Source organism: Hylobates moloch, unplaced genomic scaffold (assembly GCF_009828535.3).
Source record: "Hylobates moloch isolate HMO894 unplaced genomic scaffold, HMol_V3 SCAFFOLD_5, whole genome shotgun sequence".
NCBI lineage: Eukaryota > Metazoa > Chordata > Mammalia > Primates > Hylobatidae > Hylobates > Hylobates moloch.
Genome location: NW_026652280.1, coordinates 98,769,709 through 98,788,280, shown reverse-complemented (window position 1 = coordinate 98,788,280; position 18,572 = coordinate 98,769,709). Strand labels below are relative to the sequence as shown.

General features: G+C 51.6%; 1 protein-coding gene and 1 non-coding gene across 3 annotated transcripts in view; both read right to left on the bottom strand.

Moving 5' to 3' along the window:
• Positions 1-4,600: 4,600 nt before the first annotated feature.
• MEF2D (myocyte enhancer factor 2D) overlaps positions 4,601-18,572 on the bottom strand; it is a 38,534-nt gene continuing 24,562 nt past the window's right edge. Inside the window, exons 8-12 of one of the 2 annotated variants that reach the window (XM_032154152.2) lie at positions 18,255-18,275; positions 16,872-17,001; positions 9,657-9,897; positions 8,867-9,173; positions 4,601-8,533 (exon numbers count right to left, since the gene is read on the bottom strand). In XM_032154152.2, the coding sequence (XP_032010043.1) occupies positions 8,522-8,533; positions 8,867-9,173; positions 9,657-9,897; positions 16,872-17,001; positions 18,255-18,275 (711 nt within the window). In that variant the 3' untranslated portion in view covers positions 4,601-8,521. The remainder of the gene's footprint in view (positions 8,534-8,866; positions 9,174-9,656; positions 9,898-16,871; positions 17,002-18,254; positions 18,276-18,572) is intronic. The other variant, XM_032154153.2, reaches the window with a different exon arrangement.
• Positions 10,916-11,053, bottom strand: LOC116469933 (U4 spliceosomal RNA). Its single transcript, XR_004248388.1, has one exon. It is a non-coding gene; the product is annotated as a U4 spliceosomal RNA (small nuclear RNA).

Here is an 18,572-nt window from a genome sequence, read left to right as displayed (position 1 = left end):
CCTGACCTTGTGATCAGCTCAGCTTGGCCTCCCAAAGTGCTGGGATGACAGGCTTGAGCCACTGCGCCTGGCCTAATTTTTGTATATTTAGTAGAGACAGGGTTTCACCATGTTAGCCAGGCTGGTCTTGAACTCTGACCTCAGGTGATCCACCCACCTCGGCCTCCCAAAGTGCTGGGATTACACGTGTGAGCCACCGTGCCCGGCCAGCAGTGCATTTTTAAAAGGAGCTTCAGTATGGTTGTAGAGAGAAAACAGAAACTGGTACCTACATTTCCAGGTAAAATGAGGTAGGTGCTATAAAGAAGGGGCAGATTCCTGGCCGGGTGCGGTGGCTCATTCCTGTAATCTCAGCACTTTGGGAGGCCGAGGAGGGCAGATCATGAGGTCAGGAGATCGAGACCATCCTGGCTAACATGGTGAAACCTTGTCTCTAATAAAAATACAAAAAATCAGCTGGGCATGGTGGTGGGCGCCTATAGTCCCAGCTACTCGGGAGGCTGAAGTAGGGGAATCGCTTGAACCTGCGAGGCGGAGCTTGCAGTGAGCCTAGATCATGCCACTGCACTCCAGCCTGGGTGACAAAGTGAGACTCCGTCTAAAAAAAAAAGGAGGGGGGGGCAGATTCCTAAGACACTTCATTGGAGGATACCACAGCCAGCTGGGCAGGACAGGGGAGGGAGAGAAATCAGGAAAAGTTTCATGATGGGAAAATTGTAGGAGTAAAACCTTAAAGACAGGAAGGGTTGCGAAGATAGAAATAGGTGTGGTAGAGCAGTTTTTTGCTAGACCTCTTCTTACCTAAACCAAGTAAGTTCATCTATTTTCATGTCTTTGACTAGTAGCAGTAGTAAGTATTCTCTTCAGTATCTACAAAACTCATTTTTTCTCCATCCTTCTGTCTACGCCTTCCTTGGGTGTAGGCTCTCACTATTTCTACTTGTAGAGGATCCTGACAGGCCACTTGCCTCCAATGCGGCATTCCTTTCCAGTTGATTTTCAGCATTACTGTCAGAGGGGAGCTTTTACTGGCAGGAGCTTTCTAAAATGCAAGTTTGGTCAAATCCCTCCTCTGCTTAAAATCTTTTGATGACCAAACATCTTCTGCAGAATAAAGTCCAAGTCTTGGCAATCAAGGCCCTTCATAATGGGGCCTCTGCCTACCTCTTCGGTTCTATGTGCTGTTCTTTTGACCTGCACCACAGTATTTGATTTCCTGAAGCCACTATAGTCTCTCCATACCTTATGTGTTATTCCTGCCATAAGGAATGTCTTCCTTACTCTCATTTGCCCAGGCGACTCCTGTATGTCTTCAAAATCCAGCTCAAGCACCTCCTCTAAGAAGCCTCCTCTCATTTTCATTAGTTTGGATTTGGGTGTACCCCATCTCTGATCCCAAAAGCCCACTTACATTCTTTCTGTGTGACATTTAACACAGACTCAAGTATAAACTGTTGGTTAACTTGTCTCTTGTGGCCATTAGACTGTGAATTGCCTAGAGGTAGGAGCTATCTCATTCCTGTGTCCCCAGTGCCTAACACAAGGTTTCACACAGTATAGGTGCTTGATGTTTGTTGGATTTCAGACAGATTATGGCGTGGGCCATACCACAAAGGATCTGTCAGGGAATTGATAGGGCTGTCTGGTCTGCCTAGAGTCCAAGGGATGCAGAGGGAGCCATAGGGACTAAGCCTGGAAAAGAGGTTGTGCTGGCTCTTTGAAGGCCTTGGGAGCAAGGCCAAGGAGTTAGGACTTTAGATGGTGGGCAGTGGAGAACCATGACATGTTAGATTATCAGAGCTGGGCCAAAGATGGGGAGGATGGACTGGAGAGGGGGAAGGTGGGGGGTGAGAGAAAACAAGCAGCTATTAGCTCTGTTTTATAGAAACAGAGGCTTAAGAAGAATGTGACTACCCAAGACCACACAGCTGGTAAGTGGCAGAACTAGGAGTTGAACCAGTTAGTTCTAGACTATGCCAAGTTCAGAGATCCTTGTGCCACACCAACAAGGAGTATACAGTAGATCAGGCTTCAAGGTTGCCCAAGTGTGAGAGGGATACTGTATCAGTCAGGATAGGTTATATTGCAGAAACAGTACTCAAAATCACTGTAGTTTAACAAAACAGAGTTATTTTCTATTCATAGAAAGTCCACTCGTGCTGGACAAAACCTTAGGGCAGCTTAGCAGTCTAGGCTGCTTTGATCTGCTAGCGCTCCTCCTCAACACATGCTTCTGCAATTCCCACAACAGGGAAAGAGTGTTTGGAGAATCAGGCGCTAGCTGCATTTCAGAAGGGACACACATTACTTCCCATTATAGGCTACTGCCCAGAACTAGCCCAACAACTCCACTTGACTATACAGGGACTGGGATGCACAGCCTTTTGTGTGTCCAGGAAGGGAAGAGAACAGGAAATATGTGCGGGCAATACTAATGCCTACCCAAGACATCATGGAATGATGCCTATAAGGAAGGAGGTACAGGCCAGGCCAGTCTGAGGAACCAACAGCAGATGTGCAGAAGAGAGTGGTCCTCTCTTCATGGCTGTGGCTGAGCTACAGTGTACATTGTACCAGTGGGTTCTCACCTGTACCAATGTCTGCAGAATTTTGGGAACTACAAGGACAGAGGAGAGGATGACCTCACTCAGATGGCGGTTGGCAAGAGGCCTCAGTTCTTTGCCACGTGGGCCTTTCCATAGGGCTGCTTAAGTGTGGGATCTGGCTTTCTCCAGGGCAAATGAGAGACAGAGAGAGAGAGAGAGAGAGAGAAGCCATGACTTAGCGAGAGACAGAGAGTAGAGCCATGACTTAGCCTTGGAAGTCACATGCCATCACTCTGCCTTTTTTAATTGGACACAGACACCAACCATGATTCACTGAGGGAGGGGATCACACAAGGGCATGAATACCAGGCAGGGATAATTGGAGGTCATCTTGGAAGCTGCTACAGGGGAGCAGGTAACCAACAGGGAGCCTCATCTAGAGGGTGGTATCCTCTTAACCCCTTCCTGCTCAGCTCATTGTTCCTCTCTGCTCCTGCTGAGGGAGAAGTGAGGGGAAGACTGCAATGACCTTATGAGGGAAGCAGGACCAGTACAGATGGTCATCGGCATTTTGCAGATGAAGAAACCCAAGGCACGAAGCCTGACTCCTGTGTGCTCTCACAACAGCCTACATGTGTAGCACCCACAGCCTTAACCATGCTTCATGGATTTTAGGCATTGGTAGGCCTGTCTCTGCCATTGTATATGGCCCCTCACACTCCACGTTCGCCTCTGCAGCACCTGAGCTAGGTACAGAGAAGCAGCCACACCCTGTTCGGAGGAAGCCAAGCCGGATCTGCTTTCCTCCACAGCCGCTGCATCTGCCCCAGGGCACGGCTGTGCTGGGTATGAGGAGGCAGGGTTGTTTTTGTTTGTTTTTTTTTTTGAGACGGAGTTTCACTCTTGTTGCCTAGGCTGGAGTGCAATAGTACGATCTTGGCTCACCGCAACCTCCGCCTCCCAGGTTCAAGCAATTCTCCTGCCTCAGCCTCCCTAGTAGCTATAGGCATGTGCTACCACGTCCGGCTAATTTTGTATTTTTAGTAGAGACGGGGTTTCTACATGTTGGTCAGGTTGGTCTCGAACTCCCGACCTCAGGTGATCCCGAGGCCTGCCTCGGCCTCCCAAAGTGCTGGGATTACAGGCGTGAGCCACCACGCCTGGACTTTTTTTTCTTTTTTTTTTTTGAGATGGAGTCTCGCTCTGTTACCCAGGCTGGAGTGCAATGGCATAATCTCGGCTCACTGCAACCTCCGCCTCCTGGGTTCAAGCGATTCTCCTGCGCCAGCCTCCCAGGTAGCTGGGATTACAGATGCACGCCACCACGCCCAGCTAATTTGTGTATTTTTAGTAGAGATGGAGTTTCGCCATGTTGGCCAAGCTGGTCTCGAACTCCTGACTTCAGGTGATCTGCCTGCTTCAGCCTCCCAAAGTGCTAGGATTACAGGCGTGAGCCACCGTGCCCAGCCAAGGAGGCAAGTTTAAGAGAAGACCACCCTGGCTGGAAGGCATGGCGGAGTGGGGTGGGGTGGGGTGGTCCTGTGGGGTGTGTCAGGTGGGGAGAGAGAGGCTCCTTGGCACTGTTAAAGCACTTTGAAAGGGCAAGAGTGGCTTCCTCTGCTGGAGGGAAGCATGCTGTGAGGAGCACGAGGATGGAATCCACCTGTGCCTAACATAGTGCCTGGGCAAGTCTCTGCTGAGGAAGGCTTTCAGCAGTCAAAGGTCCTCACCGTGCTAACTCCCACCCCAACACCATTCTGGTTTGAACTCAACCTTGGGTGGCATTTCTATTTTTGTGTCCCAGAATCCCTCCTGAGGCTTCTAGCTGGGCAACCCCTCCTTAGTGTGAGCTGGGGCTGCCTCCTTCTGACAGAACACTTAGAAGAAATTCTCACCTGAAAACCCCACCTGAGACATGTGGAAGTGCCCTGCCCCGCAGGCCGCTCCCCGTTCTTCCCTGCTGAGATGAAGCGCAGCCTCTCACCCTGATGGGGCCACACCAGTCCTTCCTTCCCATCCTCGCGGCATCAAAGAAACCAAAACCCACGCCGAAGTATCAGAAACGTGTATTCTTTTTCTTTTAATAGTAAACCTCTTTACAACAAATATAGTGAAAGAGTTTTCAAACAAAACTCATAAGAATCTCGAGGACTTTGTCTTTTCTTATTGTGTAGAATACTAAGAAAGCATCACCATACAGCACGAAAAGAAATATTGAAAACAAATCAACAGCCTCACACTTGGACTCGCCCTGCCCCAGGACCCAGGAAGAGCCCCAGGAGTGTGGGTGATTGTCAGGTGTGGGGGTGGGGCACCTCCATGGCCCGTCCTGCCCCTCCCTTCCTCTTCCTCACCACCTCCCTCCCTCTGGAGAATGGGGAAGAGGAGAGAATCCAGATTCTCCATTCCAGCCTCCCTCCCCCCATACAAATACCATTCCTTCTACCAACTGCTTTAAGGGGTGGGGAGAGGCAGCAGAGGGGAGAACAAGGAGTTCCCAGGCTCCTTGTCTCCTCCCCTCCGCGAACGCCTAAACTTACCCCTCACCCCACCCCAGGGGATTCCAAAGAGTCAGTTAAAAATATATAGAGATATAGATATTTCTAGATACACTTTTACATTTCTGTCTCTCCAAACAAATAAATAATCAGCAAGAGAAGGTGCATTACTTCCTTCCTGTCCAAGGTGGGGAGGGCTGGGAGGGGGTCAGGGGTCAGTCTTGCTGCACTGAGTGTGCTGTTGAGGGGGGAGGATGGTGTGTTCCATTGAGGTGGTGAAGGGGGGGTCCTTTTGCCCACTGTCCCTGAAAGCTGTGGGAAACCTGGGGAGGGGAAGGGCCATTAGATGACTCCAGTGGTTACTTTGGCAAATGCCCAGTTCTTCAGAGGGAGTGGGTGGAGGCGAATTTGGCTTGAGAGGAAGAAGACATTAAGTCCCCATCTGAGGTCTGGGTTCCCAGGGACCCATTCATCTGGCTGCCCAGGAGCCCCTACCCCCAAGAGAAACCTTCGGATACTGAACTGCAGAAATGTCACATATTCACAGACCACCCTGTCCCCAGGGACAGAGAAGAAAGGACACTGAAACATCCACACATGGTAATCAAAAGCCAGGTTTGCCTTTATGAGGCGGAGGGCAAAACTGGTGAATATTGCACCGTGAACTGCAGGGGCCCTCACCCCCACCCCGTGTTTAATGGTGGCCAAGCCCAGCCTAGAAAGGTGGGCAGACTAATCGTGGGAATAGCCTGAGAAGGGAAGGCCATTCATTCATTTATTGAGCACCTATCATTCAACTATTCACCCATTCAGCATTTATTGAGTGCCTACTATGTGCCAGGCACTAGGCAAGGCTCTGGGGATGCATGCATGAACAAGATTACACTCTGGCTTCTTTCAAGCCCTGGATCGAGGCTCATCAGTTTTTGAAACTCCCTCTAGAAGCCTGCAGGAGAGGTGGGAAGGCTGGACGTGCTGCCCCCACCCAGTCAGCAGATCGGGGTTAAGAGTGAGTAAGAATGGATCACTGCTCAGCTGAGGGAGAAGCTTCATGGAGGAAGAGGGACTTGACTTTTGCTCTGAAGGCAGGTCTGGGGTTGGGGAAAGAGGGTACTCCAGGAACTGTGTGCCAAGTGTGGGTGACTAAGTGGACATATGTGGGTGGAAGCAGAGGTCTATGGAGAGGCCCTGGCAGAGGTAGGGCTGCAGGGAGAAGCACAGAGGGCTAACTGCCAATCCCCCCAACTGCAGTTCAATGCATCAGAGCTGAGGGTGAACACAGGGAAAGGAGCAGGGAAGACGGGAGTTGGGGTCCCAGGGTTGTGGAGCTGGAGCAGCCAACTCTCCCTTCGTAAACACACACCAGGCACACTCAGACACAGAGATGCCCCTAGAGCTCCAGTCACACAGATTTGCATACACACCCAGCCAGGCTCAGAGACACACAGAGGCACACCCGTGCAACCAGACACACACATAAATACAAAGGTACACCCGTGCAATCAGACATACACATACACACACACATAAATACAAAGCTACACTCAGACACATAAACACCAGATGCCCTCATGAACACACTCAGGTACACGTGTGTACCTGCCTGCGTAGAGGCCCCTCTGCTTCTGGTTCCTTCCCTGCATCAAGTATTGGAATACTGCAAGAGGCTGGGTCATAGAGGTGGGCAAAGATGGTTGGCTAACACAAAACTGGGCCTTGTCTAACTCTACTCTCCAACTGGGAGGAAACCCCAAGGGAGCACCGCACCCCTTGGGCAGAGGAGCTGGGCTTGTGTGAAGGAGTCGGGCAGACAGTCTGCCTGCCCATGTCACTCCAGGCCAGGCCCCTTAGGGCGGGGGGGTGATCCTAGAGAGCAGGCTGGGGGCCTGCCCCCTCTGGTTTGATCTCCAATCCTGCCTGAGGTCCCAGGACCCCGTGCTTCGGCTGCCCCTGGGCCCTTGCCCACTGCCCCACTGAGGAGGCAGCAGGGAGGGGCGGACTCAGAGGAGGGGAGGGGAGCAAGAACAACAGCAGAAGAATCTCGTCTGTACAGTACGGGCCGTTTGAGTCATTATTATTACAATATACTTTGACAAAAATAGAATCTCATTTCATATCAATACAACAACAACAACAAAAAACAGTTTCTTGGACTGTTACACCGCTAACGTTTTCCAAAGGTCGCTATTTACAATTACAGTAGCCAAGAGGGAAGGTGGGATGCGGCCTGGAGGTGGTGGGACAAGGAGGTAGCCAGAGACAATGGGGGCGCCAAGAGCAAGGAGGTGGGGTCAGGAGCAGAAGGAGCTAACAGGAGAAGCTAGGGAGAGGGGCCAAGGAGGAATGAGGGAAGTGGGACCTCTACGGACCCATCCGTAGGCCCTCCCACCCCACAGACCATCCCAGTGTTGACTCCCCCAGGTAGTGTGCGTGCAAGGCCAAGGACGTCCCCTCACCACACTCGCCCTGATGAAAGAGCTCTGGCCTGGAGCACCCCAGGGAAGTCCAGGCCGACTCTCGCCCCAGCCACCTCACTGAAGACCCTCTCCCCATTCTCCCTGCACATTGTGGCCAGCTTTACAGGGCTGGCGTCAACTGAGGGGTGGGGAGCTATTGCACTGTATATCTTAGAGAAAAGCTGGGGAAGGGAGGGGCCCAATTTGCCCCCTGCCTAGCCCTTCTGCCCTCCTCAGCCCTCTCCTCATGGCTCTCTGTCTTTCTCTCCAAATGTGCTTCCAGAGAGGCCCCCACCTCAAACCCCTGCCCCCAGCCTCAGATTCCCAGGCTGCCTTCCCAGCCCAAAGCTCAGCCAGCACCCACACACCTTGGGGGTGCAGCACACACAAGAATCAGAGCAGGTGTGGCACGTGTGTGTGCAGGGGCATTTGGGGGCCAGGCTTAGGTGTTCTGCTCCATGTGCCTATGGCTACATGAACCCAAAAACAGAGACCCTTTTCAGAACCTCTGCCTCACTTTCCCCTTCAAACACAAACCCACCCATCAAGCCCACTTTGGGGTTTCAGTCTAGAGTGTGGGTTTCTGTTGTTTGGTAGTTTTTTGGTTATTTCCCTCTATCTGGGGGTGGGGTGGGAGGGCTCCACATGCAGGGCTCGGCACCTGTCCTTTCCCAAAGGCCTATTGGGCCCCCCACCCCCTTCCTGCAGCATATGTGTACAACGTGCAAAGTGTCCCCCCTTCCCGCGAAAAAGAGAGCCCTCCAGCCAGTGAAAATGGTGGGGGGTACAGAAAGAGGGGATGAGAGCATTCCCCTCTCCAAAGCGAGAATCCAAATTAAAAAAAATATAATAATAATAATAATAATAATATAATAATTATACACAAATGTAACCGTCAACAGGACACGAAGCACAAGAAAGGAAGTGGGGGTCGAGCGGGAGGAGCCCGGGGCAGGGAAGGGCGGGCGGTGAGATTGTCAACTCTTCATCAGGGAGGCTGAGAGGAGGGGAGTGGGAATCGTCACTTTAATGTCTGTGAAGAGAGGAGATGGAGAAGGGGGTGTGAGGGGGTGGCCCAGGCTATGGGTATGCACTCCCCACTCCCCTCTCCCCATAGGGCCAGGATTCTAGTGGCAGGGCCAGCTGTGAGGGGAGGAAGTCATCGAGCAGAAGGACTGATGCTGGAGGGAGGGAGAAGATGGGCCTTTGGCAGGGGTGAAGGGGTGTTGCTGCCCTAGAAGGGCTGGCGGAAGGGGTAGCCGGCCACAAGGCCTCTTGGGTGGGAAATAAAACAGGTTAGGGGGCACGCGGGGCAGTCCCTGGGTGTAGCAGACACTGGCAGACAGGAGAGGTGATGCTACAGTACCCAGGTATCGAGCCGCATCCTCTTCACAGCTGAGCCCTCAGCCTCAGGCTCTGGGGCTGGGCGCAGCAGGCCCAGTGTGGGCCCGAAGTCCCCCCGTCCGTCATCCCGGTCCCCCGTCTCATAGGATCCCCCGGCTGGGCTGCTGAGACCATCGCCAGGCTCAGGGCGGGCAGCTGGGAACACAGCTGGAGGGGGAGGCGCAGGGCTGCGCTCACGGCTTGGGGACACCGGTTCTGACTTGATGCTGATGTGGGGGTGGGTGGTGACTGTGAGGGCAGCACCCACGTGGGGCAGGGGGCTGCCCGGGCTGGAGGCAGGCAGTGGAAATGGGGTACAAGGGATAAAAACAGAGGCGGTGAGTGACAGAACAAGTGATAGGACACCAGACAGAAAGTGACAGAGAACAGAGGATGAGAATATGGGGGATGGGGTGTTGGGGAGAGGCAATTGGATGGAGAGTGATCAGAAGGGGGTCAAATGAAGGGAAGAGAAGGGAAATAAGAAATATTAGTTCTCTTTCCATCCCATGTCATCTTCTGCAACCCAGGGCCCCCCAACCTCCCACCCCCTACCCTGGGGCTGGCTCTCAGAAGAGGTTCAGGGTGAGCCTCTTTGGTCTGTACAAGAGACCCCACAGGTGCCACTGTTGCCTAACAGACTGTGCAGTGCACAGCCTCATAGGATGTCCATTAGAACCGTGCAGGGAACACAGCTCCCAAGAGGTCCCTCCTCTTCCCGCTCCTCAATTCTCCCTTCCCACACACTCACATGGAGTCTCCCCAGGACTCACATGAGGTTGCTGAGAGATACAGGGACCAGGTGGGACTGTTGCTGAGGTGGCTGTTGCGGCTGCTGAGGCTGCTGTGGCTGTGGCTGCTGTGGCTGCGGTGGCTGCTGCTGTGGAGGCTGTGGCTGCTGCGGCTGCTGGGGCTGCTGTGGCTGTTGCCAGGCGGTGACATTGCCTAGCGACAGCCCCCCAGGCGAACTAAAGGCTGGTAAGGAGGAGAGCTCTGCACTGGTCAACTGGTAATCTGCATGGAGGAAAAGTGAGGATGAACCTGGAGTTGGGGAGAGCACACAGGCTCCTATGAGGGAGCTGCCTCCAGGAGGACTGTGGGGATGAGGGGACAGGGAGTGTGTAATGACAGATGTAAAGAATTCAAGAAGACCACAAAAATTCAGTGAAGATGGTACTCAGAGTTAAAGAAATCTAAGTCATAATAACCATGAGGTGCTGTGTTTTAACAGGATGAAAAGATGTGGTTTTTGTTTTGTTTTTTGAGATGGAGTTTCACTCTATTGCCCGGGCTGGAGTGCAGTGGTGCGATCTTGGCTCACTACAACCTCTGCCTCCCACGTTCAAGCAAATCTTCTGCCTCAGCCTCCTAAATGGCCGGGATTACAGGAACACGCCACCACGCCCAGCTAATTTTTGCATTTTTAGTAGAAATGGGGTTTCACTATGTTGGCAAGGCTGGTCTCAAACTCCTGACCTCAAGTGATTCGCCCACCTCAGCCTCCCAAAGTGCTGGGATTACAGGCATGAGCCACCTCATCCGACCAAAAGGTGGTTTTTAAAAATAGTGTTGGACTTAAAACAACAACAACAACAACAACAACAACATCAGCTGGGCAAGTGGCTCATGTCTATAATCCCAGCACTTTGAGAGGTCAAGGCAGAAGGATCACTTGAGCCCAGAGTTTGAGACCAGACTGGGCAACATAAGGAGACTCCATCTCTACAAATAACTTAAAAATTAGCTAGGGTGGTGGCATGCACTGTAGTCCCAGTTATTCAGGGGGCTGAGGCAGGAGGCTTGCTTGAACCTGGGAGGTTGAGGCTGCAGTGAGCTATGATCATGCCCCTGCACTCTAGCCTGTGGGATGCTGTCTCAAAAAAAAAAAATCATGGGTAGGTATCACTTTCATAATAACAATTAAAAAAATAAAAAGATGGAAAATGATAAGTAGAGAAGGTCTATGTCTAACCGTCATCTTTTTTCACCTGCCAAGTCTCCAATTGCCTTTTTTTTTTTTTTTTTGGTTCAGTCTCTGTAGAGACTGTCAAAAATTGCCAATGCCAATTATATTTCAAGTCATCATGGTGGGTATTGGTAAAGTTTTCAATTAGCAATTATCACACCTTGAATAAGCCTCATCGGCTATGATATCCCACGGCCCAAAGCTCCAATTGCCTTTCTAAGGTAGTGGGGAGCCCTGGTAAAAGCTTGGTGAATAGGGCTTCAGAGGCAAATCACTGCAACTGCTATTCTACCTCCAGCACAGCCCCCAAGCCTCCTCAACTGTCAATACCTAAAATTTATAGCAGCAGGTTTCAGCTGCTGTGCCCACACACACATGTAAACACAGAGGACACAAGTTAGCCCCTGAGGCCGTATGCCCAAGGGGCAGAGGGGCTGCAAGGGTACCATGCCGGGAGCACTGCTGGCCAAGGTTCCAGCAGATCACCCCATGAGGGGGTATTCATTATGTCATAAAATGTCTACCTTAAAGAAGAAACTGATGTTTGCACTGTCACAGAATAAATAGAATCAAGGAATGTTTCATGATTTACACAGCACTATTGTTTCATGCTGTATCCTGTTTGGGACAGTTTAGAAAATGTCCTCCCTAGTTCAAGACCAGCCTGGCCAATATGGTGAAACCCCATCTCTACTAAAAATACAAAAAATTAGCCGGGCGGTGGCGCGCACCTGTAATCCCAGCTACTCGGGAGGTTGAGGCAGAATTGCTTGAACCTGAGAGGTGGAGGCTGCAATGAATGGAGATCGCACCACTGCAGTCCAGCCTGGGCAACAGAGCGAGACTCTGTTTCAAAAAAAAAAAAAAGAAAGAAGAAAGAAAAGAAAAGAAAAGAAAAGAAAGAAGGAAGGAAGGAAGGAAGGAAGGAAGGAAGGAAGAAAGAAAGAAGGAAAGAAAGAAAGAAAGAAAGAAAGAAATAAAGAAAGAAAGAAAGAAAGAAATAAAGAAAGAAAGAAAGAAAGAAAGAAAAGAAAAGAAAAGAAAAGAAAATGTCCTCCCTGAGGCTGTACTGTGGTAGTGGGAGTGCTGAGATAGGGAACGCACCCCTCAATCATCCCAGTACCCCACCACTATGCTATTACTCAGGGAGTCATTTGCTCCAGCCCTTTGTTTTTATGCAGGGAAGATAGTATTATCTCTGCAATATAGCAATAAGGTAAAAGGCATGAGCTATGAGGTCAAACTTCCAGGCTACCTCCACTTAGGCCATGTGACCTTGGGTAAGTTACTTACTCTGCCTATAAACTGGAGGTAATAATCCTACCTACATCACACAGCTGTTGTGAGGACTGAGCAAGTTAATACACAAAAGCATGTAGAACAGTGTCTGGTCCATAGAAAATAATCAAAAGATTTACCTATTATTACTTTACAAATGAGGCAACTGCAGCCTCAAGTTTGAGGAACAGGCTCCAGCTCATGGAGAAAGCCAGTGGCAGAGCTAAGACAGGACCCCAGGACTCTATTACCTTTAAATCTCTCTAGAGGGGGATATGTGCTTGGCTCTAGTCTCCTAACATTGGTCAGGAGTTTTGAAATGCTTATTAAAAAAGCAGAGCAAGGGCAGGAATGGGCCCTAGCATCAACTATTTCTTTTCTTTTCTTTTTTTTTTTTTTTTTGAGACAGAGTCTCGCTCTGTTGCCCAGGCTGGAGTGCAGTGGTGCAATCTCTACTCATTGCAGCCTCCACCTCCCAAGTTCAAGCAATTCTCCTGCCTCAACCTCCCGAGTAGCTGGCGCTATCTTGGTTCACCGCAACCTCTGCCTCCCAGGTTCAAGCACTTCTCCTACCTCAGCCTCCCGAGTAGCTGAGATTATAGGCGCACACCACCACTCTCGGCTAATTTTTGTATTTTTAGTAGAGACGGGGTTTTACCACATTGGTCAGGCTGGTCTTGAACTCCTGACCTCGTGATCTGCCCACCTCGGCCTCCCAAAGTGCTGGGATTACAGGTGTGAGCCACCGTGCCCGGCCAGAATCAACTAACACTTGTTTTACAAACTAGGAAGCCAAGCCCAGAGCAGTACAGTCCCTTGCCCAAGGTCCCTCAGTGAGTGAGTGGTGGAGACTAGCTCCCAGCCCTGCACTGTCCTACGAGATTCCAGCCCTATCTACTGGGAGGCTTGGCTCCCCAAGGAGGACCATGGCCCAAGGCCACCTGGCAGCCTACTGGTCTGCTCCCAGAGCCACCACAGCCAGGCCTCTGCGGCCAGTGTCAACAAGGGGCCAGGCCCTCACATGAGGCATTACCATAGCCTGATTACCCCCAGCCGGAACTTGAACTGCAGCCAAGGACTGTAAACAGTGAACAACTAAACAGCAATGTGTTCACTGGGGTTTTGTTTATACACCTAGGGTCACCTGAAAACACCTGCTGTTTAAACTGAGATCTGCTTAGCTGCTCCTGTAACAAGAGGAAAGGGAGCCTGTGGTCTCTGAGAGGAGATGAGAAATCTCACACACTTCCCAGCAGGGCTCCAAGGGCAGCCCAGGGGCAGAAACTGCTTTCATGCCAGAGTGACAGATGAGAATCTTTAAGTCTAGCCTTCCTGAGTGCCTGTCCCAGGTTGGCTGACACCAACTAATTTTCCTCCTGCTTCACAAAAACTGTGGGCCCAACAAGATGGCAGAAAAACAGAAAACCACCCTTATAGAGTCCCTGATAAACAGCTCCAGAAAAGTGGTCTGAGCTGCCCTCCGCCAACTGTCCCTGTCCCCAGGCCACCCCACCCTCAGGGCTGGTTTTTCTGGTTGGGCCCCAGAGGCCCAGTGGCAGGGCTGGAAAAGCCTCATAGACCTCCTGTCTACCCACTCCTCTTACAGATGGGGAGATGGGCCCACAGGGTGTGTCTTCTGAAGCAGCCATCTGTGAAGTTGCCAGGACATAGTAGCCTGGGGCTGGGCACACACATGGGTGCACATGCAAGAGAGAAGGGGCTCAAAGACACCTGGGTGGTAACTACACACAGACACACAAGCCAGAGTCTGGTCCCTCAACATGAGGCAGTCCCTCCAGTTCTCTTACCTGCCACGAGGGGCTTTCCTACACAGAGGGCTGGGTTCTGGATTTTTCTTTTTTTTTCCTTTTTTTGAGACAAAAGTCTCGCTCTGTTGCCCAGGCTGGAGTGCAGTGGTGCAAGCTCGGCTTACCGCAACCTCTGCCTCCCAGGTTCAAGCAATTCTCCTGTTTCAGCCTCCCGAGTAGCTGGGACTACAGGCGTGTGCCACCACGACCGGCTAATTTTTTTTTTGTTTTTGAGACAGAGTCTCACTCTGTCGCCCAGGCTGGAGTGCACTGGCGTGATCTCGGCTCACTAGAACCTCCACCTCTCAAGTTCAAGCTATTCTCCTGCCTCAGCCTCCCGAGTAGCTGGGATTACAGGCACATGCCACTACACCCCACTTAATTTTTGGTATTTTTAGTAGAGATAGGGTTTCACTGTGTTAGCCAGGATGGTCTCAATCTCCTGACCTCGTGATCCACCTGCCTCGGCCTCCCAAAGTGCTGAGATTACAGGCGTGAGCCGACGCGCCCAGCCTTTTTATGTTTGAACTTTTTTTTTTTTTTTTTTTTGAGAGGGAGTCTCGCTCTGTCGCCAGGCTGAAGTGCAGTGGTGCAATCTCGGCTCATGGCAACTTCTGCCTCCCGGATTCAAGTGATTCTCCTGCCTCAGCCTCCAGAGTAGCTGGGACTACAGGTATGCGCCACTACACCCAGTTGATTTTTGTATTTTTAGTAGAGACGGGGTTTCACCATGTGGCTAGGATGGTCTCGATCTCTTGACCTCGTGATCCTCCTGCCTCAGCCTCCCAAAGTGCTGGGATTACAGGTGTGAGCCACCACACCTGGCCTGGGTTCTGGATTTTTACATGTGGGGAGGAGGTGGGATTTTGTGGGTATTTGCACTGGTGGCTGGTTCAACTCTGGGAGGCTTGGGGAAGGGGGAGAGGTTTATGAGTCTTTTGGTCCAGACTAAACTCATCATAGGAACTGGCCTGACATAACCATTCACATGTGAGAGAACCTGAGGAAGGCAGAGGTCTCTAGGTGGAAAGAGCCCAGGTTCCCCAGCCACATGAATGCTCAGAAACAAGGGGACAAGACGTTTCCTTATTGGCAAGTCCTTCTTGACACAGTGGCTTAGAGTACAGGCAAGGATGGCTGAGAGTATCACAGACTGTTCCTGCGCAGGTGTGAGTGGGTGGGTGACACAGGCCAGGATGGCCCTAGGGACCCAGGACAGCCCACGCACTGGGTGTCCTATCTGAATTCTTCTATCCAGAGACCTTTCTCATGTCCTTAAGTGACTCTTTACCTTCAGATCCCCTCTCTAACCTTCTTCCCTCTTCCTCCTTCCTTCCCCCATCATCATTCCACCACCATGACAAAATTAGAGGAGAAACGCTCTTCTTCCCCCTCCGCCTTGCCCTGGAGCCCCCATTTGGCTTTCCCAGGAAGCTAGCAAACTGACCCTGACTGTGCTTTTTCTCTGGCCTCCTCAGCCTCCCTGTTCATTCTCTTCCAGGAAGCTTTTCTGAACTGACCATGTCCCCCTCACCACTCCCCATACCTGGAGCCTAGAGACTGGTCAGCCTGAATGATCTGCAGACCTGCCTCTGTCCTGTCTCCTCCTCAGGCTGCAGGCTTTCTGAGGACAGGGGCTCCCTCCTCCATTAAGTACTATTTAAAAAATAAACAATGCTGGCCAGGCACGGTGGCTCATGCCTGTAATCCCAGCACTTTGGTGGATCACTTGAACTCAGGAGTTCGAGACCAGCCCAGGCAACATGGCAAAAACCGGTCTGTACTAGGGCCGGGCGCGGTGGCTCAAGCCTGTAATCCCAGCACTTTGGGAGGCCGAGGCGGGTGGATCACGAGGTCAGGAGATCGAGACCATCCTGGCTAACACGGTGAAACCCCGTCTCTACTAAAAATACAAAAAATTAGCCGGACGTGTTGGCGGGCGCCTGTAGTCCCAGCTACTCGGGAGGCTGAGGCAGGAGAATGGCGTGAACCCGGGAGGCGGAGCTTGCAGTGAGCTGAGATCACGCCACTGCACTCCAGCCTGGGGGACAGAGCAAGACTCCGTCTCAAAAAAAAAAAAACAAACAAACAAAAAAACAAAACCGGTCTGTACTAAAGATACAAAAATTAGCTGGGCGTGGTGGCACATGCCTGTAATCCCAGCTACTTGGGAGGCTGAGGCATGAGAATCACTTGAACCCAGGAAGTAGAGGTTGCAGTGAGCCAAGGTCACAACACTGTACTCCAACCTGGGTGACAAGAGTGAGACTATCTCAAAAAAACAAAAACAAAGAAAAAAAACCAATGCCTAGTTAAATTTGAATTTCAGATGAAACAATGCATAATTTGTTAGCATGAGTATGTCTTTGGTGCTGGGCACAATCGGTAACACAACACTTTGGGAGACTGAGGCAGGAGGACTGCTTGAGACCAGGAATTTGAGACTAACCTGGGCAACAGAGAGACCTTGTCTGTATAAAAAAAAATTTAAAAAGAGCCAGGCATGGGGGCATGCGCCTGTAGTCCCAGCTACTCAGGAGGCTGAGGCAGGAGGATCACTTGAGACCAGGAGTTCAAGGCTGTAGTGAGCTAGGATGGCACCACTGTACTCCAGTCTGGGTGACAGAGTGAAACCCTGTTCCAAAAAAGAAAAAAAAAACCCAAAAATAAAATATGTCTTTGGGACATACATTAGCAGAAGAATGTCTTTGGGACATATTTGTACTAAAAAACTACTTGTTTCACCTGAAATTCAAATTCAAAAGCATTCTGTGCTTTTATTTGCTAAACCTGTTAACCATAATTAGGTGGGGGCTCCCCCAAATCAATAGCCCTCCTCAGATGGGGCCTGTCCAGGGGATATCTAGCATTTCTGTCTGGTCACTTGCCTGCCCCAAGCCCACGTGCACACATGCACATGTCACATGAACACTCACCTGTGTTGTAGGCAGTGGGCATGGAAGAGAAGGGGAGGCCCTGGCTGAGTAAACTCGGCGTTGCCACAGAAACCACCGGGGTGGTGAGCGAATGGGTAGACTGGGAGACCCCAAGGCGCTGGGCATTGTTCTGTAGGAGAAAACTGTCCATCAGGAGGTGGCTGATAGGTGGGCAGCTTTATGCTGGCCCTCCATCCCAAGGCCAAGGTGGGGTCCCTGAATCCCAAAGCCAAGGCGGGCTGCCTTAGCACGGAGGCCCCTACAGATATACAAACATGTTGGTGCATTCACAGAGACACTCAGATCCATGGAGGGAAACATGCACACACAGATTCACTGACACCAACACACGTGCAAAGATGAAGGCACGTGTACTGGCCCTGTGGCCCCAGCACCAACACTCGCCCAGCCTCCCAGTGCAGAGTGAGGGAAGGGAGACATCGTCCATCCCCTGTCTTTCTGGAGCCCACTCTCCATCCATCACACTGCAGCACACGCCCCGGCAGAGGCGTGCTGGCATCTGCGAGGGGAATGTGGGGCCTGGCGTGGCGTGTGCCTGCGCGTATGCACACACGTGTGTGGGGCTGTCAGCTCCATCTGCCGCTGAGTCACTTGTTTATTCCAACTCCACGCTGGGGCCGAAACTGCCGCCGTGTTGGCCGCCAAAGCCTGCCTGCCTTTTCCAGCCTCTCTGGCCTCCCGTCAGGGAGTTGGGGAGGGAGGAGCCCCCGCCCCACTCCTGGCTGGGGGTGAGTATGTAAGTGTGTGAGACAGAGGAGGAAAATGAGCAGCTGTGCATGCCTCTGAGTGCCCGTGTCATGGACTAAGTGCAGGAGGGAGCACAGGGAGACAGGGGAGGTGGGAAGCCGCCACCAAGAAGGACAAGTCCAGCCTGGGCCGGGGCCTTGGCTTCCCCTGAAACGCCAACTTCTCCTTCCAGCTGATCTCCCTCCTAAGAAGGATCCTGTCCTGGATCCCGAGAATGCAGTGTGGGCCTGAGTGGAGTCAGAGGACTAGTGGGATCCAGTCCCCTAGTCCAGGGCCTAGTCCAGGCATCAGGGTGGGACCTCTGAGCCCTGGGCTGGCCCACTCCTCCTCGCACACGTACATACAGAGAAAGGTGTGTCTGAATGAATGTAATACCACATGCAGACATTCATGTACACACAGGCACACACACACACGTCTGACCTCTCACCCCCACCCCATTCACCTCTGAATCCCACTTGGCACCTAAGCACAGCTCCTGGCAACTAAGCAAAGAAACAGCAACAGTCCACGCACAGGCGACAGGCCAAGGACGCACATGTACTTCATGCTGGGGGACCGCAGAGCAATACCCAGAATTCAAAGCCAGAGCAAACAGCTCACAGCCTCACTTACCAGATCTAAATGGTCCTCAGTCTGAGAGCAGAAATAAAACCAAGGGGATGTTCAGTCTCTAGCCGCTGCCCTCCCCCACACCTCTGTCCCCACAGCTGTTCCAGTCACCTCTCTGCATAAGAGTAGGATGGCTCTACCCAGCCTACAAAGGCAGAGCTCTTCACTGTCCTAACTCATTTCCAGAGATGCTCCATCCCAATCTCCACCAGTTAGGAAATGCTCACAATCTAATCCCCATCCCTCCTGCTGTAGTGGCAAATCCTTTCTATGATCCTCCCCATCACAGAACCTTCTCTCTCACCTCCTGCCCCTTTTTAC